General features: G+C 45.9%; 2 protein-coding genes across 11 annotated transcripts in view; one reads left to right on the forward strand and one right to left on the reverse strand.

The window, feature by feature from the left end:
• Nucleotides 1-4933: 4933 nt before the first annotated feature.
• On the reverse strand, nt 4934-18676 carry FAM72A (family with sequence similarity 72 member A). Of its 2 annotated transcripts, XM_002717552.5 has the most exons (4): nt 17930-18676; nt 15033-15110; nt 9839-9963; nt 4934-6409 (listed from the first exon to the last, which is right to left on the reverse strand). In XM_002717552.5, exons 1-4 carry the CDS (start codon nt 18079-18081, stop codon nt 6315-6317), a joined length of 450 nt encoding a protein of 149 aa, XP_002717598.1. In that variant the 5' UTR covers nt 18082-18676; the 3' UTR covers nt 4934-6314. The 2 variants fall into 2 exon arrangements, with proteins under 2 accessions (XP_002717598.1, XP_051677226.1); XM_051821266.2 differs by lacking the exon at nt 9839-9963 and having other exon boundaries at nt 6231-6409; nt 17930-18218.
• Nucleotides 18677-19087: 411 nt separating this feature from the next.
• SRGAP2 (SLIT-ROBO Rho GTPase activating protein 2) overlaps nt 19088-24039 on the forward strand; it is a 286141-nt gene continuing 281189 nt past the window's right edge. For all 9 annotated transcript variants that reach the window (XM_017347830.3, XM_051821257.2, XM_051821256.2 and 6 more), the window contains exons 1-2: nt 19088-19451; nt 21210-21826. In XM_017347830.3, the coding sequence (XP_017203319.2) occupies nt 21760-21826 (67 nt within the window). In that variant the 5' untranslated portion in view covers nt 19088-19451; nt 21210-21759. The remainder of the gene's footprint in view (nt 19452-21209; nt 21827-24039) is intronic.

Consider the following 24039-nt stretch of genomic DNA (forward strand, 5'->3'; position numbering starts at 1 on the left):
ACAGCAAAGCTGGAAATTAAGAGTTTTACACAGGGGTCGGCATTGTGGTACAGCGGGTTAAGCTGCCACCTGCAGTGCCAGCATCCCATATGAAGATCTCTCACTCACTCGCTCTCTTACTGTCTCTCCCTCTCTAACACTGCCTTTCAAATAAATGACTAAATAAATCTTTTTTAAAAAATATAGTTTTGCACAGCTTTCACCTAATTTAAAACAAAAATCAACTAAGGTGTAATAGGGAAATACGTATATAGGAAGATTGCTAATGGAAAACTTGACTTTATCTGAATGGTAGACAACCTCACTGCAATATAAAAAGGAAGCATAGTTATTAAATGAATTAATTCTGGCCTCTCCAAATCTGTAGTGCTGTCATTTACAGGCTGTGTGTGCAAGGTCTTTAGCCTGTATGTGTCTGTTTCCTAGCCTGTATGGCAAGGAAGCTAATAAGATCTGTCTGTCTGGGGTTGCATGTAACACACTTAGAACAATGCCTGACACACAGCAAACCCTCAATAAGAGCTACTCCACTTTCTTCCCTACCCGTCAGCAGACAGTAGGGACTGTGTCTTCTTTAGTTCTGTCTCCCTGCATCTATTTTGCTTACAGTAAGCACTCAATAAATATTTGTTGAATGGATCAATTTAAACCGTACTTTGAGGTCAAAAGTCAAAAGAAATTTGTCCTGAGTTTTATAGCTAATGAGGTAAAAACAGGCCTCAGTTTAGAGTCATTTTGGGAGGTAGGAGAACCCTAAGCTAATTTGAGAAGATTCAGTTTCACGTTTAGATCTTTCTAACTCTTTGGCTGTTGGGACTAAGAGGTTCCTTCTTCCTTTCTTCCTTCTTTCTTTCTTTTTTCTTGACAGGCAGAGTTAGACAGTGAGAGAGAGAGACAGAGAGAAAGGTCTTCATTCCATTGGTTCACTCCCCAAATGGCCAATCCAAAGCCAGGAGCCAGGTGCCTCCTCCTGGTCTCCCATGCAGGTGCAGGGCCCAAGGACCTGGGCCATCCTCCACTGCCTTCCTGGGCCACAGCAGAGAGCTGGACTGGAAGAAGAGCAATTGGGACAGAATCCGGTGCCCCAACCGGGACTAGGAACCAGGGATACCGGCGCTGCAGGCGGAGGATTAGCCCAGTGAACCGCTACGCCGGCTGGAGGTTCTTTCTTAATGGGGATGATAGCTTCCAAGATTATTCTGAAAATTGAATTAAAGTGTATGTGAAAGTTCACAATTAATTATAGTGACAAACAAAAAGCATGATGCTGTTAATTTTTATCTTAAGCAGTTTGTTCTTTGGATGACAATAAAATGATTCTTTGAGAGTGTTGGAAGAAAAAAAATCTTCAGCTCAAGATTTAAGTAACTAAAAATATTCAACCCCAGAGGTAGCACAGACATAGACTAATTTTTTCCATCTGTGCAGTTTAGGGTAGATTTGGCATATACTCAATACCAGGCAAGAAAGAAGCTATGGTTTAGGCTAAAAAAAAAAAAGGGCAGAAAAGGAAATGATTTCCTTTTATAAGCATGAATGTTAAAATAGGAAAAGCCTCCACCGAGTAATTCCCCACTGAAGAAAGATAATTTGATCTACGTCTCTCCCTCCCCCCCTCCCCCACTCTAGTTTCCTTCTGATAAGTCTGTTGCTTCCTGTATCACGGTCTACACATTATGGTGACTTCCTCTTCAGTGAAGGAAAGCAATCGAGATTATTCTTAATCAACCATGTGTGATTCATGGGTCAAAAGAGCAGTTCTTCACACAGTCATCTCCCTAATTACTAATATTTAAGGATCTGGTTTTCTGAGCCGCAGAGTGAAATATTATGGCTTTCAGATTAGGCCCCACCCAAGATGCCTCAGCAAGAGCCCGAGTCTGAAGTTGAGAAACTGGCTTGAGGAAAAAGATAAAGTCGCAGAGAGAACCATGGTGGGCAAGCTGATGAGTCACTGCCCCCTCCTTGAACTTCAGGAATGGCGAGATGGAAGGGAGGAACAAAGGCCGTACCCACTGCAGACCAGGGCTTCCATGAAACTCAGGAGGATTTAAAGGACTACATGGGTTCTTAAAGGCAATAAATGTAATTTCCATGGTCAAGTTGTTAAGTGCATCAAAGAAAGGACGTTGTGAAAACTAAACTGTATTATAATTTACCATCAGAGCTATCATACTAAATCCGATTGTTTTATTCTCTTGCATAAATCTTGAATGACAGCACATCACTACCAGATCAAGTCTAAACTTATAAAAGCATAGAATATGCTTCATGTTGTGAAACTAACCTTTCTTGTTAGCTTCATGTTCTAGTTAATTCTTGTTCCATATCTTGGAAGGCATGGGAGGTTGCTTGTAATTTCCCAAAGAAAGATGAAAGATACCTTTAAAGATTTATTTTTTTAAAAGGCAGAGCAGGGAGGGGGATCTTCCACTCACTGTTTGACTCCTTAAATGCCTGCAACAGCTGGAGCTGGGCCAGGCTGAGACCAGCAGCTTGGAACTCCATCCCTGTCTTTCACATGGGTAGCAAGGACTTGAGTGCTTGGATTCTTGTCTGCTGCCTTCCCAGGTGCATTAGCAGGGAGCTGGATTGGAAGCGGAGGAGCAGGAAGTAAGAGCTTCATCTGCAGCCCACCCCGTGGAAGATACTTTTAATCTCTCATTTGTTAACACTATTCTCTCTCTCTTTGCCCAAAACTCTTACACCAGCTGGTAGACTCCTAATTGTGCTTCAAGGAAAAAACAAGTATAATGCCTTAAGTGTCATTTCTTCTGGATAGCTTTCTCACCTCCCACTCTTTCCAACTACTCAGAATGAAGGTTCTTTCATCTAGGGAGTCAAAGCAATTCAGCTTTTGTTAAATTACTTGACCTAGTAAATGAGATGCACTCATGGGCTTCTAACCTCTAACTCACTGCATATTCCCTGAAAGCAAGTGTGAGCATGTCACTGTGCAATTCTTGCCACACTACAGAATAATATGGGCTTATTGAATATATCCTAAAATTAAGAGGACCAAAACATACATAGATTTTTCTAGGCCTAGGAATTACACATGTCGCTCCCCGTCTTCGTGGAGGAACGACACAGGACCCTGCGCTGTTCTTTTGTCTGCTCGGCCCTCCCCGGGTGTGCTGCTGGTTCTTCCCGGGTTGGCTGCCATCCCTTCCACCTCCGTGGAAGGGCGGTTCCCCCTGCCACTTTCCCCACTTCCGCAGGGGAGCGGCACACCGCCGGCCGGCTCTCTCGGGGGCTGCACAGGTGTTCCTCTTAGATAGATGTTCCCCTTAGATGTTCCTGGTGCATGTTGTCTCTCTCCTCCTTTATAGTCCTCTTCCACCAATCCCAACTCTGCTACCCACACGCCGAGTACACTGCTCTCCTCCAATCAGGAGCAGGTCCTACAGTTTATTGGTTGAACTGGAGGCAGCTGTGTAGAAGCTGTTTCTCCCTTCTCAGTGCCATATTGTGGGAGAGCAGATGCATAGAATAAGTCTTAATTCCAGTAACTTAGTCTAGTCCGAGTTGCTCCCCACAATACACTGGGACCTGAAAATGTATGTTAAATCCACACACATGATACTTAAAAAAAATTATTTATTTACCTGAAAGGCAGAATTACAGAGCGATAGAAGGGGAGAGAGAGAGAGATCTTCCATCTACTGGTTCACTCCCCAAATGGCCGCAATGGCTGGAGTTGGACTAGTCCGAAGCCAAAGAGCCCAGAGCTTCTCCTGAGTCTCCCACATAGTTGGGAGGGGCCCAAGCACTTGGGCCATCCTCCACTGGTTTCCCAGGCACATTAACAGGGAGCCGGGTTGGAAGTGGAGCAGTCAGGACTCCAACCAGTGCCCATATGGGATGCCAGTGCAGCAAGCAGCAGCTTTACTACACCACAATGCTGGGCCCCACTTTTGGTCTTAACAGAATGTATGCAATTTACTTTTATTAAAAAAAGGTGTCATGAATATATTTCTCTAGATAAAACCTTATTAACTCATTTTCTACTTAAAATTAGCTTTTCTGTGATGCAGTCAGCCAGAGGTAGGTGAGCACTTGGGAATATTCTCCAGCTGGAGTGCAATCCCACTGGGGCTTGCGTCAATCAGTGCCCCTCTGCCTTGCTTTTGTTCTTCAAAGAGCCCCTCACTCAACCATGGCCTTTGAAGGCTTGCGCTGAACAGAAACCAGATGAACTCTTGAATTTTAAACTTGTTGCATTCTCTACGGTTACACTTTTCTTCTCTAATGGAACAAGTTTAACTGAAGAAGTGTATAATGCAGAATCAACTCATTTCCTCCCCACCATGTATCTATTATTGCCCACCTTGTTCCAGAAGAAATTTAAATGAGATTAAAAGAAAAAAAAATCCCAAGCCAAATTGTTCCACACCCATTCCTTTGGAAAACTGTTGGAAAGGTTTTCCACATGCCAGTAACAGCATTTCCTGAAGCACCTTTTGTGTAGGCATCATTACAACAAATGATGCCTAAGGTCACTTCTTCCCTAGGACCAGCATGAGCTGGTTTAACGTTCAAATCAATGACTTCTGCCCTCACCCGGGGTACATAACCATGTAGGTAACCAGCGCGTGTCTTGACTAACTAAGATCATAACTGATTCACGTCTGGAGGTGCTCAAAGGGTACAGCATACAGATTAGGAGTGGGAGTCCTGGAGTCATTCTGTCTGCCTGCGTTTGAACCAGGCCATACCTCTAACCGGTTATGTGACCCTTCTACAAGTTGCTTAACCTCTGTGTCTCAACTATCTTATCGGTTAAAAAAAACGAATAATAACAGTGTCTACCTCTTAGGTGACTTAAATGTGCAAAGCACTTAGAATTGTGGTGTCTGGCACATTAAGCACTCAATAAGCATTGGCCCTTATACTGTGTATTGTATGTAAAGATTAAAGGAAGGGACGATCATTTTTAGAACAAACTTTATTTACAAAACAGTAACTCAGTCTGCTTTAGTATTGACAACATGTATACAACTGAGATCCTACCTAAAAGAGATACATTGTGCCTTTCACAGGACACCAGAATACAACACTATTCCAGTTTCCTGTTCCTGAGTGGCTCTGAATGCGTCTTAAAACAAACAAACAAACAAACAAACAAACACCAAACAACACAAAATCAAGAGAAACTCAAACTCTATAAGGTACAATGACTTAAGCAAACCACTTTTAAAATTTTTCTTCCTATTTGAGGGTTATATTGAGGCTATTCATCTAAAATTTGCTATTTACAGAGAAAGCCCTAGAGAATGGGATAACTTAAAGACAGAGGGTTGGTTTATCTGGTGTTCATAAAATAATATAAAAATGGCTTTATAAGAATGTAAATAAATAACATTGGCAAACAGTATCTGCTGATAATTCTCTGATAAACTCATGTATCTAATGTCATGTTGAGGATCCAAGGGGATTCTTCCACAAACTGTATTTAAAATTTTTAATTTCTCCTGTTTGCTGATTGTCACAAAGTCTTACTCCATCTTAAAGCAGTTATCCCCAATATAACATTTGGTCACCAGTACCCATAGAAACCTAGCTGCCTATTTTTTTTTTTTAATTTTTAGTTTACTTATTTTCAGTTTTTATCTGAGAAGCAGAGAGACAGACAGGGAGATGGAGAGTGATCTTCCAATCGCTGGTTCATTCCTCACATGTCGACAACAGCCAGGGCCGAGCTGGGCCAGACAGAAGCCAGGAGCCTGGAACCCAGTCCGTTTTTCCCACATGGGCTGCAGGAACCCAGATACTTGAGCCATTGTCTGATGATTCCTGGTGTGCACATTAGCAGAAAGCTGGATTGGAAGAGGAGGAGCTGGGATTCAGTCCAGACACTGGAGATGGAACGTGAGCGTCCCAAGCTCACAGTATGCCACCGTGCCACATGCTTCCAATGGCCTGGTGATGCTCAGGTGAGCTTCATACACGCGTGGTTGATACCCAGGTGGGCGCTAATACCCTTTATTCAGCAATGTGATGGTACCTGGAGTCAAGCTGTAAGAAAAGCTCCTCCAGATGGGGAAGCAGCTGTGACTTGTACAGAATCTCTTCCTATCTGAATTTAATATACCTTCAGGACGCAGAGGGCGAGGAAGAAGCACACGTAGAAGAAAAGAAAATCCTATTGGCAGAAATTCAACTGAGGTAACTAATTTGGGATAGCAAATAAATAAATTTTTGTTTTCCAAGAAATCACTGGCAAATCCTTAATAATAATTTTAAGGTTGACTCATTAATATATCTTAAATAGTAAACAGTTAGTATGAGAATATCACATATCCTAATTCCATTCATCTAATGCACTCCTCAGCTGAGATATCTAACACATCTTCATCGGTACTCTCTTCTATCTCTGGCAAGTTTCCCCAAAGCAGGGCGTTTACACCTGAAAACAAGAAGTCATAAAAGTTACCACTGTTGCAGTCCAGAACATGACATGTGAAATGTTATATGTTAACATTCTAATATAAGCAATAGTATTAGCAGAGAACAGTATAGCAAAAAGTACATCCACTGTATTTACTGAAAACAAAATTATCTAAGTGATCCATCTAGGACATGAACATTCTTTCAGCCTTTTTAAGTGAGGACTTAAATTCCAGAATCTGAGAACTTAAGGCATCTCAGCAGTCCATTTACTCAAACCCTGCCTCCTTCCACGTTATGCCAGAATCACTCTACACTGATGATATTCTAATCTACTTTAATGACCTTTAAGGATGGAGAACTCACAAGATTCATTCAGATTAAGTGCCTCTTTGGCAGGGATAGGGAAAGTCCTGAATAAGTTTCCTGATCCTTCAAGAAGGAAAGACGTGGCTGGTGCCATTTCTCTGATATAGGTGGGCTTCAACCTAAAGGGTTCCAAGCCGAAACTGTAAACTTTAATAATACCAGGTCACAGCAATTAATACAATAAGCAAAATAATAATCTACAATCTCATTGAGAAAGGATTGAGATTTCTTATGAAGAATCCAGTAGCGGCATACTCAAGAAAGTAGATTTAAAATTTTTTTTTGTACCAAAATAAACTTATCTTTTAATTCCATTTTCTATGAACTTTTCAAAGTACCCTTATATAGCACAAGACCAAACATATGGTAGAAGATAATGAGATGGTTTATTCTGGGCACATACTGTATTTTAACTTAAAAGCAACACATTGAAAAAAATTGAACTCTAGGGGAGCCAATGAAATTCAACATGAAAAGCAAAACTCAAGCTGTCCACTTGTGTGGGCACAAGGAGGACTCAGCAGCTGTGGAAACTCACTCCAGCTACATGATGGAATGGAGCAAACCAGAGTTTGGGGATTTGGTTTGAATCTAATTTCTACCAGTACCAGTACTCTCTAGATGGTTTTACTACTTTACCACAAATGTATGCAAATATATATTATTGTTTGGAGTATTTAAATTTTTATAGAAGGGTATTAAACTACATATTTTTGTCTAACTTGCTTTTTTCACTCATTCTGTTTTTGAGGATTATGTTGCTATGCATAAATTTAGTGCATTTACTTTTATTTCTATACAGTATTATGTTATATAAAATGAAAATGAGAATGCATAAAGGCAAGGGGAGAGCTGAAGCTATTTTGCTTTTGAGAGTATTTGCCAATTCTGGGACTCTGAGCTGAGGTTCTCTCAGCCTCCTCAGGAAAGTTCTATGAAATCAGGTTGGTATATGAAGGCCAGACTGGCACACAGACCACCCTGGGGTCTGAAACCACCCCAGAATCCTACCAAGTATGTGTGCATTCCTTGGGTACCACAGACCCAGGTGATTCAAGGACAGTTGTGATATCATGAGAAAGCCTCTTTTATAGCAAGCATCTAGAAAGTCTTGCTTTAAGTCACACTACAGAGGGCTACCCAGAGGAGTTCAGCATTCTTGGAGCTGATGCTCAAAGCCACGGAGCAGCTCCGTACAATTGGTTCAAAGGAGGAAAAATAAACTAAGAGATTGGATCTGACAGAAGCAGCACCTCCCTTTCTCTGTTAAGAAGGGAGGAAGGAAGTCCTGCGATGCATCTGTTTCTCATGGATTAGATTCAGTGTGAACGGAACAGCGCTGGGCTTTCATCTTTGAAAAATTGACCAATATTAAAAAGTAAATCAAAACTGAAAAATCTCCACCCTGTGTTTTGAATCCTATGAAGCAGGAAAAATAGTATCAAAGCAGAAACTTTCTTTAATGTATCCATGAGCAACACAAATATAAAACTAGAGAGCTAAATTAGGAAACCTGTATCCCACTTGGGGAAATTCATCTTAAGTTCTTGTTTGAAAATGGGCCTCTTGATATACTGGTCTTAAATTAAGACCCCCAAATGATGGATTGAGAGCCACAGTTGAATCTCAGGTGATTATAAAAAAGAATCATGGTCTATAAAAATCCAAAAATAATTGGAGGGTTTAAAGAACTGACAACCAAGTTTGCAATTCATGATCTTTTGGTGTGTGAAGGCGAGTCATATTTTTTAAAAAGAATATATTTTAAGTTCCAAAGAAGACTAAAACATAGATTTAAAACCTGGTATAAATGCCAACTTAGACTGTCAAGTTCCTTAAAGTGAACTTGGTCTGTTATGTAAATAGATATTAGGCATTGGGAACATGTGTCCTATAACAAAACAGAAGGCTCCAGTCTATATAGGAAGTATTATGTAAATACTCTTCAAGAATTGAGAGTGTATTTTGTTTTGAAACTTATTTATTTATTTGAAAGGTAGAGGGACAGAAGGAGACACAGAAACAGACAGAAAGGATCTTCCATCTGTTGTTTCATTCCCCAAATGCCCAAAATAAGGAGGGCTGGGCCAAGAATTCTGTCTGAATCTTCTATGTGGGTGTCAGGGACCCAAATACTTGAGCCATCACGTGCTGCCTCTCATGGGGTGCATTAGCAGGAAGCTGGAATTGGAAATGAAGCTGGGACTTGAACTCAGGTATACTGATATGGAATGCAGGCACCCCAAATGGCATCTTAACCACTTGGCCAAAAACTTGCCAAGTATATTTTCTTATCAAAATGATGAGTATATTTTTTAAAATACTTCCCTTGACCAAAATTCTAGCATAATTTATTAATATAGGCATCAAAATATCTATTTTTATCATAAAGTACCACCAAATAGAGAGGTTACCTGGACCTCCCTCCCAACCTCCATTATTCCATCCTCTTCTCCCTCCCTTTCTTACACACACATACACATCCATGAATACTTCACTATCAAACTGAATCTCTATTTAACATGGTAGTTAAGACATCCTCGCCCTGCAGTGGAGTATCTGGGTTCAGTTTTAGGCTCTGGTTCCTTATTCCTGCTTTGCACATTGTAGACCCTGGGAGGCAGTAGTCATGGCTCAAGTGATTGGGTTCTTGCCACCCTCATGGCAGAACTGGATTGAGTTCCTGGCCCCTGGTTGTGGCCCAGGCCCTGCTCTGGCTGTTGTGGGCACTGGGGAGTAAACTGGTAGACAGGAGCTCTTCTTGTGTCTCTGTAGCCCTGAGACTTCTCTGGGGTCAGAATATGTATCAAGGTAACAATTTAAGGCTATTAAGATATTAATTTCAAAAATCAAAATTCCAACAAAGTTTGAGGCCTTTTAAATACAATGATGAACATAGAAATGGCCATGAAATTTGTTTTTCATTAGTGAACGTTTCAGGAAAATGGATTAAAGTTTCACTCTGGCTGATCCAATCTAGTTAAAAAGGCCTTGGAGGAATCCTGAAATGATCTCTTGGGATTTTCACTCAGGTATTGATAGAGAAACGTCTTTGAATGTGTAAGTCAATCGTTCTTACCTGTGGAGTCCAGTCTGTTAATATCATAGACGGCTTGGCTGTGAAACATCCAGAAGTGTCCGTTGTTGCAGGAAAGGAGGCAGGAACTACATGGAACAATCACATGATAGCCTACAATGTTTCCACTGAGAAAGACAGTAAACATTATGAGATGCCATGTGATGCCTGGGCATATAAGCATTTTTATGTACTCAGGTAAACAGACCATATAATTTAGACCTCATTTACTGCAAACCACCTCCATTGCTGGGATAAGAGTTACTCTGATATTGGCTGCCACTCTGCCATCTAATGGGAAAATAGTCTTTCCATGAAGTGAAATAATACTAACAGTCTCACATTTCTTTGCTAGTAATATTTTATTTGTTCTGCCTCCACAGGTTAGCTTCTGGATGTCGAAAAGTTGTGATTTGCTCTGTAAAGCACCCAAAATTGCTGTTTTGTACAGACAAAATATATTAAATAAACTCAAACCTGAGGGTAAAAGTTTACATTATCCCCAGGACTGTGACAAGTTGGGTTCTTAAATGTTCTAGTTCTAAGCCAATAACTATTTCAACAGATGGAGGAGTAGGAAGACAGCATGAGTCCCTGTACACCAAACACAGGCTGGATGCTCTAATTTTAGTTGCAGTGTTTTTGAAGGAATTCAGAAATAAAGCCTCTAGAGAAAGTTGAAAAAGTTTTTTACTGTCTTCAGCATTATCCAGCTGAATATAAGTACCTCTCTGCTTAACAAGCTTAACAATTTTTTTTTTTTTTTTTACTGGTCACATATTACATAGAGAAAACGTATTAGCCATGTTTTTGTATTTTTGTTAAAATAGCAACATGAACTGTCTTTACCTTGAGTTGTAAAAATTCTTATTATAACTTGGTCTAATCCTGTTAGATGTGGGAGTCAGCCACTTTTGTGAGACCTATAAAGAGTATTATAAAAGGTACCAGCTCACCTAAAATATACTATCTCATTATAACCTGCTTGAAAGGCAACCAAATGAAAACAAGAGCTGTTCTTGGAAGATTACAGTGTTAGAGTAAATCCTGCTTTAAGTAGAACCTGTATTCATTTCTTTCTCCGTTCCTTCACCCACTCAACTAATGTTCAGTGAGCATCTACTATTTGCCAGGAGTTGTTCTGGGTGCTTAGAATCCAGCAATGGATAAAATGAAGCCCTGGTTCTCATGGAGCTAACCCTCTAATGAGGATAAATCGGATTATTTTGTTCTCTTGTTAAACCCCCATTAGTGGTTTTCCACTGGCCAAAAATTAAAATTAAAAAAAAAAAAAAAAAAAAAAAGATCTTCCAGAAATTCAGAAATTCTCATTGTGGCCCAGTGGGTTAAGTTGCTGCTTCTATCACAGCATCACCTTGGAGTGCACAGTTGGAGTAGCAGCTACTTTGCTTTCTATCTAGCTTCCTGCCAACATGCCTGTGAGGGCAGCAAGAGATTGGCTCAAGTGCTTGGGTTGCTGGCACGCACATGGAAACCAGGATGGAGTTCCTAGCTTCTGGTTTTAGCCTGGCCCAGCCTGGGCTGTTGAGGCCATATGGGAAGTAAACCAGTGGATAGAAGACCTCTCTCTGACTCTTCCTCTTTTCTATATTGCTGTTTCAGATAAATAAATAAATAAATCTTAAAAAAAAAAAAACTGGGGAGGTTAGCATTTCTTTTTTTTATAAAGATCTATTTATTTGAAAGTCAGAGTTACACAGAGAGAAAAGGAGAGGCAGAGAGAGAGAGAGAGAGAGAGAGAGAGAGGTCTTCCATCCACTGGTTCACTCCCCAATTGGCTGCAATGGCCAGAGCTGTGCTGATCTGAAGCCAGGAGCCAGGAGCTTCCTCTGGGTCTTCCTACATGGGTACAGGGGCCCAAGGACTTGGGCCATCTTCCACTGCTTTCCCAGGCCATAGCAAAGAGCTGGATCAGAAGCAGAGCAGCCAGGACTTGAACCATGGGATGCTGGCACTACAGGTGGTGGCTTTACCCTCTATGCCACAGTGCCCGCCCCAAGTTTAGCATTTCTTAGGCAGGCCACCCCAATCAACATTTTTACCCTGAATCCAGTGATTTTTATACTGGTGTGGTACTGGGATCGTGCTTCAAAAAATACTGGCACTTCCAAGAAAAACCCACTTTGCCTTACAATGTGAGCCTGGAAAAGATTCAGACACACAGAGCTGCCATAAGGAAAGGAGGGGACGGGAAAGTAAAATCAACATTGCAGCCTTTACTGCAACCTACAGCTTCCTTGTAACTTCACCCCCAGAAGAGTATGCCCCATTGCTACCCGGTTATCTTGTTCGTAGGAAACGAAGTATTTTGATTCTTTACAAGAGCTGATGACTAAATGATGGCTTAAATTTTGCCTGGCCTCTGTTCGCCTGTTAATTAAAGGCCCTGGGATGGTGTTGTAGTGCAGTGGGTTAAGCCTCTGCTTGCAAACAATGCCAGCAACCCATATCAGAGTGCCCACTGGAGTGCTGACTTCTCAGCTTCAGATCCAGCCGCCTGCTAATGTGCCTGTGAGGGCAACGGATGAAGGTCTGAGTGCTTGGGTCCCTGCCACCCATGTGGGAGACCTGGACAGAGTTCCTGGTTCCTGGTTTCTGCCTGGCCCAGCCTGGGCTACTGCAGCCATTTGGGGAGTGGAGTGGATGGAAGCCATCTCTCTCTCTCTCTCTCTTCCTCGCTCTCTCTCTCTCTTCCTCTCTGTTGCTTTGTCTTCCAAAAAATAAATCTTTTGTAGAAAAATTAAAAATAATAGTAATAATAGTAAAAAACCCTCTATAAAAAGGTCTAGATCTGTGCTGTCTAAAATAATAGCCACTAGCCACAAGTAGCTACTGAGCACTTGAAATGAAGCTGGCCAGAATTGAGATGTGCTGTAAAACACATACCAAATTTCAAAGACTAAGAACAAAAAAACAGAATGTAAAATATTTTACTAATAACTTATGTTGGTTATATGTTGAAATGATATGTTGGATATAGTGGGTTATATAAAATATGATTAAAATTAACTTCACCTCTTTCTTTTTACTTTTCAAACTATTACTACTAGAAAATTTTTAAATTGCCTATGTGGCTTGTATATTTCTATTGCGCAACACTGCTGTGAGTATCTGGGTTCTGGCTCTATCTTTAACCTACTCACGCCCCTCTCCTGTGACTATGTCACAACCACACCAGCCATCATCTTTTACTCCATTTACTCATTTATTTTTATTTGAAAGGCAGAGAGACAGAGATCTTCCATCTGCTGGCTCACCCCTAATGCTAGCCAACAGTCAAGGCAGGATCAGGCCAAGGTTGAGAGTTCAGTTGGGTTTCCCATGTGGGTGGCAGGGACACAAGTACTTGAAAAATCACTGGCTCCCTCCCAGGATACAAATTAACCAGCAGCTGGAATCAGAGGAGGAGCCAGGAGTCCCACCTAGGCAGTCCGGTAGGAGATGCAGGTGTCCCAAGTGGGGTCTTAACCACTATGCCAAACACCCACTGCCTTTGATCCTTTGGACATGTTAAGCAACTTGTCATGGTCCCTTTCATTTGTTCACGCCTAGAGCATTCTTCCTCTAGCTCCTTCTCATCTTTTCAGACTTAACTACAATATTACCTCTTTACAAGAAGATGTCCCTGACCACAGTATCTAAAATAGCTAACATCCACTTTCCCAATTTCTATTTTCTCTGTCATATATTATTATTATTTCCTTTGGGGTACTTCCCACCATATTACATACTTTATTTATTCAAATATCTTATTTATTGGTTATTTTCCCACTAGAATATGATGCCCAAAGGCCAGTGATTGAATTTTGTTTATTGTTGTGTTTCTAGTCCCTAGCACATGGTAGTTCCTTGATATAAATATAGCTTGAATGAATGAAATCAAATAGACATAAGCCCATAAGAAGAATTTGCTGACTTCAATCACAAGAATTATAATTTATAATCCAAATATTATTTAAACGAGAAAAATCGCAATTTTCTTCTCTCAAAAACAGGAATAGTGGGGCCAACGGCGCAGTGGGTTAACACCCTGGCCTGAGGCGCTGACATCCCATATGGGCGCCAGTTTGAGACACAGCTGCTCCAGTTCCAAGCCAGCTCTCTGCTATGGCCTGGGAAAACAGTAGAAGATGACTCAAGACCTTGGGCCCCTGCATCTGCGTGGGAGACCTGGAAGAAGCTCCTGGCTCCTGATCGAAGCAGCTCCGGCCGTTGTGGCCAACTGGGGAGTGAACCATAGGATGGAAGCCCTCTCTCTCTCTCTCTCTCTCTCTCTCTCTTCGCGTAACTCTGACTTGCAAATAAATAAATAAATCTTTAAAAAAAAATAGGAGTAACACAGATCTACCTGTGAAAAGATAACAATAGCTCTTATATGTGATGTAATTTATAATTCATTTCATCTTCATAATTTTATAACATAAATACAGAAGACATATCTACAGAAGATATAAATTAAATAAGGAGGGGTGGGCATTGTGTTGTGGCCACATCCTTGGGACACTGCCTCCAAGGGTACCCACATCCCATATTGGACTACTTGGTTTGAGTCCTGGCCCCTCTGCTCCCAATCTGGCTTCCTGCTAATGTGACCTAGGAGGCAGCAGATGATAGTTCAAGTGCTTGGGCCCTTGCCACCCACATGGGAGAACAGGTGGAGTTCCAGGCTCTTGTTTTGGCTTGGCCTAGCCCTGGTTGTTGTGGACATTAGGGGAGTGAACAAGCAGATGGAAGATCTCTCTCTCTTGCTCTGCCTTGCAAGTAGATAAAAATAAATAAACATTTCATAAAGAAGAAATTAAACAAGAAAACAGAGGTTTGGAGGTTTAAAGTTAAAGGAGCTTACTGAGGATCACATGAAGAGGGGTAAAACTTGGGCTCAAGTCTCACTTTTACGACTATAAGCCCAAGTATTTTTCACCCTAGACTACACTGTTGTGTTCTGAAAATTAAAGCAGATACCTGTGAGTGCACTTTGAAAAATTACAAAATCATATACAAATGTGAAGTCCCACAGACTCTTTAAAAAATAGCTCAAAGTAACAAATGGTTTTTCAACGGCTCATTGCATGGGTTATATCAGTGCCTGCTGCAGCCCACTGAACCTTTCTCTATGCTTTTGTGCCAACATCCATCTTCCAAACCCAGGGCTGTCTGGAACATTGCCACAAATTACCATTTTAAACATGCGATGTCCTTCAGTTTACATTTGCAGATTTCGGTGAAATAGCTTCTTCCAATGAAGTCTACTGCACTGGGGATGGAAAGGATTAGAGACAGTCAAATGAGCTTCAAGAAAACAATAATTGTGGCAAACACACACACATAACATTTACCATTGTAATCATTTCCTTTAAAATGTATTTATTGAGAGAGAGAATGAGAGAGAGAGATTTTTCATCTGCTGGTTCACTACCCAGATGGCTGCAAACATCTGAAGCTGGGAGCCAAGAACTCCATCTGGATCTGTCACGTGGGTGGCAGGGGCCCAAGTACTCGGGTCACCTTCTGGTCCCTTCCCAGGCACATTAGCAGGGAGCCAGATTAGAAGCATAACAGCCAGGACTTGAACTGGCATGCCGATACGGGATGTCGTCACTGAAAGTGGTGGCTTAACCCACTTTACCACAACATCAGCCCTCATTGTAACTATTTTTAAGTATACAGTTCAGAATTGTTAAATGCAGTCACATTATTTTACAATGAATTTTTCAGATCTTTTTTATCTTGTAAAACTGAAACTCTATACTTATTCAAAAACAAATCTCTATTTCCCTTTCCTTAGGTTCCTGGTCACCACCATGTTGCTTTCTATTTCTGTGAATTTGACTCTTGTAGATACCTCATATAAGTGAAACCATGTAGTACGTGTCTTTCTGTGACTAGTTTATTTCACTTAGCATCCATGGTGTAGCGTGTAACAAAATTTTCTTTTTAAAGCTGAATAAATATACTATTATATGTACATCACAATTTGTTTTTCCATTTATTTGTCCAGTTAATGGGCATTTTGATTGCATCTACCCTACCCCTTGGCTATTGCAATGACTATGGATGTGCAAGTGTCTCTTCAAGATCCTGTTTTCAGGGGCTGGTGTTTGGTCAGTGGTTAAGTCGCACTTTGAGACACTGCCTGGTGTTTTGAGACTGCCTGGTCCAAGTTCTGGCTCCTCTGCTTTGGACCCAGCTTCCTACTAATGTTTATACCCTGAGAGGCAACAGGTGATGGCTCAAGTACATAAGCTCCTGCAACCCACAGGGAAGAACTGGATTGAGTTCTGGGATCCTAGCTTCAGCCTGGCTCAGTCCTGGCTGTTGCAGGCTTTGTGAGTGGACCAGCATATGGAAGATCTCTGTCTCCCAAATAAAATTAAAATATATACTTTTTTTAAAAAAGAAAAGATCTTGATTTGAATTCTTTTGGATATATACCCAAATGTGCAAGTGCTAAATCATATAGTAATTGCATCATTAATATTTTTGAGAAACCACCATACTATTTTCCGAAATTGCTATATCATTGTACATTCTCATAGTACATAAGGGTTCCAGTTTCTCCACATTCTTACCACCAAATGTACATTTAATTGTGATTTAGCATACACTTTATAGTTCCAAAGTACTGAAAGAGATTCTAAAGTAGAGCTATAGTATATTTTGTAAGAATCAGTTAATATTTTGAGCTTACACTAAATGTCTGGCAAACCTTGTTTAAAAATTAATTTGTGGTCACTGATTCATACACATCTTGATTATAACTCCTTCAAAGAAGACAATAGAAAATATCTGATTCTAAACTGCTCTAACCTATAAGAATTCCCTTATCTGAGCCTTTCTGTGACTGCCTTAAAACCATAACTTTTGCAAAAATGAATGGGTTAACATTTTAAATTTGTATATGTATATAGTACTAAAAGGAAAAAGTACTAGAAGTAAATCATAGAACTTTTGCAACAGTAGGTTTTGATTTATTGTTTAGTTTTTTTTAAACACATACAAACTTGAACTATTAACCCATTTAACTCTGCAACAAATGAGAACTGTTGGCTTGCTGTTAGGCATAACTACACTAAAGATAATTCAGAAAAGGTTTCAAAGGAGGTAAAGGCCACAGCTTTACTTGGGTATATTTTATAACTTTTAATGTTTCTATCACTATCATAGAATTCATTTACAATGAATTACACTTATCTGCCTGATTCTTCTGGCTCTGAGTCCCAAGACTTGGAGAATGGCTGTTCACTCTTATTTTGAATAATTATTTTAGTTATAATAACAAAGCTTCAATAAAGAACTAAATCTTGAAAATCTTGTGGGGCACAGATATGTTGACTATATCTAAAAAAAGTACCTTTTGAGATACAAACATGTATATTTGAGTCAAATAAAAATGGCTGTTTTATTAAACAGAAAGCAAATTCTTAAGGACTCTACATTCAAAAGTGGGTATTGGCTGAAACCAGATTTTAAAAGGGTTCAATTATGCAAATAAAAGGTATAATATCCCAAACAGGCTTTGAAGGAGAAAGGGATTACTTTAAGGCCAAGTCTCAATTTTTCCACGCATAAAAAGCTGTTTAAATCTCAAGCTCTCTCTCTCTTTGGAAAAAAGATTATTGAATTCAATAGACAATGGTTCAGATTCAACATACCAACTGCAAATCATGTTGGAAAACGGATTTTGTTTTGTGGGAGAAAACTTTATGGACAAAGCCAAAATACTTAAACGACCTCTCCTCTAAAAAGCCCAGAAAATCTTGCTTGAATTGACCCAGGGTTTAGGTCAGGGACCTGATTCAGTGACGGGATGGCTGGGCAAGGGCACCGCGCCCAGGGATCCAACTTGAGGGCGCCGCGGTCACGTGGCTATCACTGAACCCCGAGCACTGATGATCGATTACACCAGGACGGACCGCTTTGGCCAAACCACAAGCTCTGCCCAGACAGGCTGCCCCTCGTGGATACCCGGGGGCGTCCTCAGCCGGTGGGGAGTGGTCGGGGCAGGGATACGGTAAGCAGCGACGCCAGCCGCGCCCTCCACGGGGAGGAGGCCCCGCCGCGCGCCTCACTTACTTGGTAGGTGGGATGTCGGTGGAGAAAAGGTCGATCTCGGTGTCGGCCAGCAGCACGGCCTTCATTCCCCGGGAGCTGAGCACCTGCTGGCAGAACCTGCAGCACAGCACCGACACGCAGCGGTCCTCGAAGCTGCAGCTGCCGGTGGTCATGGCGGCCCGAGCAGGAGCAGGTGTGCGCCTCGAGAGCGCAGCCCTCCCTACCCACAGCGACTGCCCCGGACTGAGGAAAAATCAAGTCGCGAGTCCTGAAGGTGGGCGGGAGGAGAGTCCTTTGCTGATTTCCCGGGAGCGGAGTAAAGGGCCAGGGCACGGCAGCAAGGGAGTGGGGTCCGCAGGGAACCCCCCACGCACGGCTCGCCCTCTCTGCGGGCTCACGGGGTTCTCCCGTCAGGAATCGCCTCCGCCTTCTCCCTGGCCCAGCATCAAGCCCCTCTCACGGATCGCGTCCGCTTCCCGGGATTCAGAACCCCCTCGGCTTCCCCCCGGGACCCTCCCCGGTTCCCCCCAGTCCCCGGCTCAGCCCGCGCGCTAGCCCCTCTCCGGGCAGCCCTTGCCCTCAGCGAGCTCTCGCCCGCGCCGTTTTCTGCCGGGAACCCCGCGCGTTTTCCTCAGGTTGCCTCCCGGAGCGGCCGCTCCCCCAGAGAGCGGCGTGGTCCGCGGCGCGGGGCGGAGGTCTCTTTCTGGGCTGGGTCTACGCTGGGATCTGTCACCGAACACGCCGTTTTGGGCTACTTCTTCCGCCTTCTCTGCGTTTCCAACCGGCTGTCAGTTTGAATTGCCAGCGCAGCGCACGGATTGGCGGAGCTGGAGTTCGCCCACGTCCCGCATTGGAAGGCCCCCTGATCCGAGCTCAGGGGCGTGGAGGCCGCACGCCCCGCCCCAGTAACGGTGCCGGGATCAGCTCGGATTTCTGGTAGGGCGATCGAGGTTCCGCCTCCCTCCTTATTGGTCGGCTTCGGCAGGTTAGGCAAACCCTGCTCCCGCCCTGGTATTAAGGACCGAGACACGCCCTTCCCGCTTCTTATTGGAAGTTGTTCTACAGCTCCCGCCAGGCTCTACTCTCTATTGGTTAAAATTCCCCGCAACGCCCCGCCCCTCTTCCGCGGTCCAATTGGTCGTGCCTCCTCTCAAGAGTTTGGGTTTGGTTGTTCGTTCCCTCTTAATCCCGCCCCTCAACTCTGCTCTGGGCTTCGACAACCTGGGGCGGAGCTGACTCGGTGACCACGCCTCGGCAGTGAGCGCTAGTCACACCTCCAAGTTTCGTCAGCTCCTCCCCCTTATTCCCGGCCTCTCGGAATCGGCTACTGCTATTGGCTAGAGGTCCTATCGGTCGATAGAAAACGGGCGGTGATTGGCAAGGGGGTGGGTTCTGCTTCCCGGCGGGGTCCTGCGGAGTTGGCGGAGGCTTCTCTAGGGACTGGGGGGCCGATCTGCGTAGAAGCGGGTGGCGGGCAAGAGAGGGGGAGAGCTCTGAGTGGGAAGCGGAGCCGCGGGCCTGGGACCCGTCGCGTCAGAGCCAGGTAAAGGCTCCTTCCCTCTCCTCTTTCTTCCCGGCCGCCGGGCTGGAGCCCTGACTGAACAAACCCGGGCTGGGGAGGGAAGCAGAGGGTACGGATGCTGCTCGCGGCAGCGCCTTCGCGGTGCCGCCCGGAGTCCCTCAGACCACCCCCCCCCCCGTCCCCGACCCTCTCCGAATCTCCCTGTGCAACCCATAATACTTCTCAGGACCGCCTGTCTCTCCGCCCATAATCGCACAAGCCTGGGAGTCTGCCCGGGTTCGCGAACCGCAGCGCAGCCCGCACCCAGCCCCCTCCCCAGGTCCTCCGCACGGGCGCGCCGCGGGGCCCCTCGGGGCAGCGCCGTTGGCATCATCCGTCAGCAGCGAGTGGCCTCTTCCCCTGTCTCCAGGCCCTGGCAGACAGCCCGGGTCCCAGCCCAGGACCCAGGAGGATGGGTGTTCCCACAGCTTCCGGGGCTCTCTCCCTGTCCCACCCCCGGCCCGCCCCGATCGGCTCTCTTCCCCACTCCAGTCCTCGGACCCGCGTCCCGGCGCCCGGAGTTGCTAACAGCCGTGCCCTTCGCCGGGGGCGGCAGCTCGTGGTCGCCTCCCCCTGCCCCTCGCCCCTATGGCAACCCCTCGTCGTCGCCCGCCCTGCAGGCATGTGCAGCTCCAGGCGTCCGCGGGTTCCCGGCCAGCCTCGGGACCCCAGCTCACGCCCGCCTCCGCGCTTCTTGCCGCGCGAGCCACGCTGCCTCCGCTCCCTCTCCCTGCCCCTGTCTGTGCGGGCCTCCCTCCGGCTGCGGGAAGCGGGAGACGCCGGCGCGAGCCCCTCCTCCCGGCTCCCAGAGGGCAGGGGGCGAGCGAGGAGGAGGAAGGGTCGCCGCCGCCGCGCGCCGGGGAGCCAGACGCCCGTCTCCGCGCTCCCGCCCGCGCCCCTCCGGCCTCCTGGGCCGCGGCTGCGGCGGCGGGCTCTCCGCGGGCACCTCCTGGCGCGAGGAGCCGGGATTGCGACCCTCCTCCTCCTCCCCTCGCCCCGAGCCTGGGATTGGGTGCGGTATCTGGGCTCGCTGGGCACGGGTGACAAAAAATATTGGGGGTGGCATTTGGAGTCACTCTCGCCCGTGGCTTGGGGGGAGGCGATGGCTGCCTTCCGCCCCCCGCCCCTCGGTTTCCCGGCCCCGACCCTCGCCTCTAACCCGTTTCCTGCTTCTGCCGACCACATTGTTTTCCTGGATGTGTCCCGTGCCGAGCAGGCTTTTTCCTGCAGATCCCCCCCCCCCCCGCGCCCCATTTTGCTGCCAAGAGAAGCTAGTAACCAAAAACAAAACAGCGGGGAGGAGGGGCGGCAGCGGAGAAAAGTTGTGCCCGGGCGGCGTGTCCCTCTCCGGCTTTGATCCCCTTTGATGTCCAGGGAGGTGCCCCAGCCGGGGGTCGGGGACTGCGTCGGAGGCTGGGCCGGGAAGGGCCCCCTCGGGCTGGCCGCTGCCCAGCGCCGGCGGAGCTCGGAGGCCGCCGAGGTGCCGCAGTCCCCGCCCGGAGCCCCGCATTCCCGCCGCAGTCCCCGCCCGGAGCCCGCGCAGGCGGCTGCTCCACAGTGTTTTCTCTGAGCCTTAAAACCAAACCCGGAGGGAGCGTCCTTGCTCCCCGGCCAGGCGGCGGTTGGCCGAGATGAATGGGCCCAGGCCGGGCTCCGGGCGACGTCCCCTACCCCACCCCCGCGGCGATTAGGATCTGCGCAGGGGCTGATCGCCCCCTCCCCCTTTTCCTGCATTTACAGGCAAGTGAACCGGAGCAAACGACTTCCGATCCAGTCCGCGCTGCTGCGGCTCCCGTTTGGGATTTGATTTGCAGCATCTTCGAGCCTGTACGACAAAAAAAAGAAAAAAAAAAAAAAAACCCGCGAAGCACGCCCAGCCCTCCCCCGGCACCCCGATAACGCACCCACTCCCTCCCGGGGACACAGCTGGGCGCGTCCACACCCCCGCACCCCTACATCATGTTGTGCGGAAGGACTTCCACTCCCTGCCTGTGTCGTTGATGTCAGACCCCAGGCCAGCCTCCGGGCGCTGCAGTTCTCCCGGCTAATGCTGAGGCTGCGGCTCCGCTAGCACAGGAACCGCACCCGGCCCCGGCTTCCACCGTCTGCATGTGCCCGCCTTAGCCGCCTGCCCAGCCCGCAGCCCGCGCTCCCCGCCGCGCTGGAGACCACCGCGGGGGGCCCCTTCTGCCCTCTGGAGAAGCGGTCTTGGAGGTATTGATTTCGGTGGTTGGATTCTTCCCGTGGATCTATCAATTCATTATTCGAATTTGGAAGAAAGAGGGAAAACATGACGTCTCCAGCCAAATTCAAAAAGGATAAGGAGATCATAGCGGAGTACGATACTCAGGTCAAAGGTAAGGGCTTTGAAAAACAGCAGATGCATGGACCGTGTGGGCTGGCGGGGCGTGTGTTGCTACTGTCATCAGCAGGCTGTGCATTTCTTTGGGTGGAGCGCGTTGGGGCAAGCTGACCCCAGAGGTGGGTTTCCTAGGTGGGTCTTAGCCGCTGAAGATGGGCAGTGCCGATGCCACAGGCGCTGGAGAGGAATTCTCAGAGTGGGCCTTAGGGGTGCCCCTGTGGAGCTGGCCATAATTTTGGCAGCCCTTTCCCCCCAGGCCGGACCCGGTGGGGGAGGGGCAGGAGGTTCTTGGAGAGAGAATGGCGGCACTTTGCCTCCACATGTCTGGGTCAGGTTTCCTTGAAGGACAACTGAGATCTGACAGGTGTTTGGTCATTCATTCCGGAGGGTGAAGAGCAGTCCATACAGAGAAAGGCAACCTTGAGAGAAGGTGGACCCCGTGGAGAGCCGTGGGAGGGGCGGGGCTTTCTTTTCTGATGCGCTCTATTAAAACGGGAGATTTGCTGTGGCACTGGGCACAGGGAGTCCATAGCCACCTTGGGCGCACCTTGTACCTGCCTGATCCCGGGTCACCCACCCTGTGTGCAATCAGAGCAGAGAACAGGAAGAATAAGGCCACCCACATGCGGTCCCCGCCTCACCTCAATCTAAACAGAGTTGGGTGTTAGGGTTGCTGGGTGGCGCTGATTCTGGAAAGTGGGAAGACAAAATTGTTTAACCCTTCTGTGTCGTGCCCCTCTGCTCTGGAGTACACGTTTTCAAAGCCCCATTAACTGATCTGCAACAATGTGGGTGTGGAGAAGCCCAGTGACCTGTCTCCTCGTAGTCCACTGCCTGACTCTGCTGGTCCATTAGAGCTCATGTCCAGGTAGCCTTTTCTTAGCCAGCAGTTCCCTTAGGAGGGCTGCTTGCCAGTGAATGAGCCCTAGCCTGTGTTTGTGCAAGGCCCTGTCCCTTCCTGGTCAGTTACTGGAAAGAGCCATGTGGCTGAGGCTCTGAGACCTTAACTGGGGAGTGGGAGAGGTGGGTGGCCTTGAATGTTACGCCACATGGTTGGAGCTCTGGATTTTCCTTTGTTTCAGAGTACAGAGGGAGGGGCCCCTCCTTTCCCTGCACCAATGCAAGGAGACTTTTTTCCTATCATAGAGGACTTGGGAAAGGCCTTGTCTCCTGGATAATGATTGCCTGGGGTGGGGGGTAGGGATAGAGTGTGAAATGGGCAGCTCTCTCATCTCCTGCATGGTTGGAAGGTAGTTTGGAGTCTCCATTGTGCCTGCAGGAGTTTTTTTTTTTTATGTCATCGGTTTGGTCAGTGCTGTAGGTGCCCTAAGGGACCTTCTATCCACTTGGCTGCAGATATTGGTAGGTTTATTACAAAGGTGGGGGAGTGGACTGATTGATAGCTTCAGTTGAACTGGGATTGAGAGAGGTGTGGTTGTGAGTTATAATTGAGGTCTTGGCCTCTTGTCAGTGTTCCTAATCCCGGCCTGTTTTTGTAAACAATAGGCCACTGGCCTTGGTGTCCTGTCCCCGATGCACTGCATTCTGCTCTTGGAATGCCCCCTGCAGCTCTAACCAGAGATTTCTTTTTCATTCTTTCCTTCTTTTTCCTCCATATCCCATTCTTAACTCTTGCCGTAAGGAGTGTTAATAACTTTGACTTTCCCAGATTTCTCTCCAGAAGCATGCCAGTTGACTAAGGTGCAAAGTGATTTTACATGTTTATTTTTTAGATGGTTCAGGGCTGATAGATTTTAATAGAACTGTGTCTGCCAGTTGGTAAAGGATTTCTCACGAGTGTCTCAAAATTAAACACTTTGTGTATTTACAAACGTTGCTCATTGAGATGATGTAATGCAGTCTGCTCTTTGGGGTTTCTCTTCAACCTTGCCATAGGCAGGAGACTGTTTTGCTTTGCTCTGATATTTTTCCATTGACGCTGTTCAGGATCATAGAATTTTATAGGTGGCTGAGTGTGATGTCTTACTCAGAGAAGGCACCCCATGAATGCTTATGACGCTGATTTGAATCATTACATCCCTCATTTTACAGCTGAAAAGAATACAGAGAACTGAAGAGGCTTGGCCAAGGTCACACAGCTAGCTAGGTGGTAGCAGATCTTAGACTAGAAGCGGTTTTACTGATTCCCAATTCCCCATTCTGTATTTATGATGAAACACTCTGACCAGGGTGAGACAAAAAAAAAAT

This window comes from Oryctolagus cuniculus, chromosome 13 (assembly GCF_964237555.1).
Source record: "Oryctolagus cuniculus chromosome 13, mOryCun1.1, whole genome shotgun sequence".
In the NCBI taxonomy this organism is placed as follows: domain Eukaryota; kingdom Metazoa; phylum Chordata; class Mammalia; order Lagomorpha; family Leporidae; genus Oryctolagus; species Oryctolagus cuniculus.

Bases quoted from the DNA above. Each gene is read 5' to 3' on its own strand.
- FAM72A (XM_002717552.5), bottom strand. From the start codon at position 18,081: ATGACCACCGGCAGCTGCAGCTTCGAGGACCGCTGCGTGTCGGTGCTG. The intron at 9,964-15,032 runs GTAATTTGTGGC...TGTCTTTCTCAG, and splicing joins GACATCGCATGTTTAAAATG to TGGAAACATTGTAGGCTATC. The intron at 6,410-9,838 runs GTAAGAACGATT...TCTTGTTTTCAG, and splicing joins TAACAGACTGGACTCCACAG to GTGTAAACGCCCTGCTTTGG.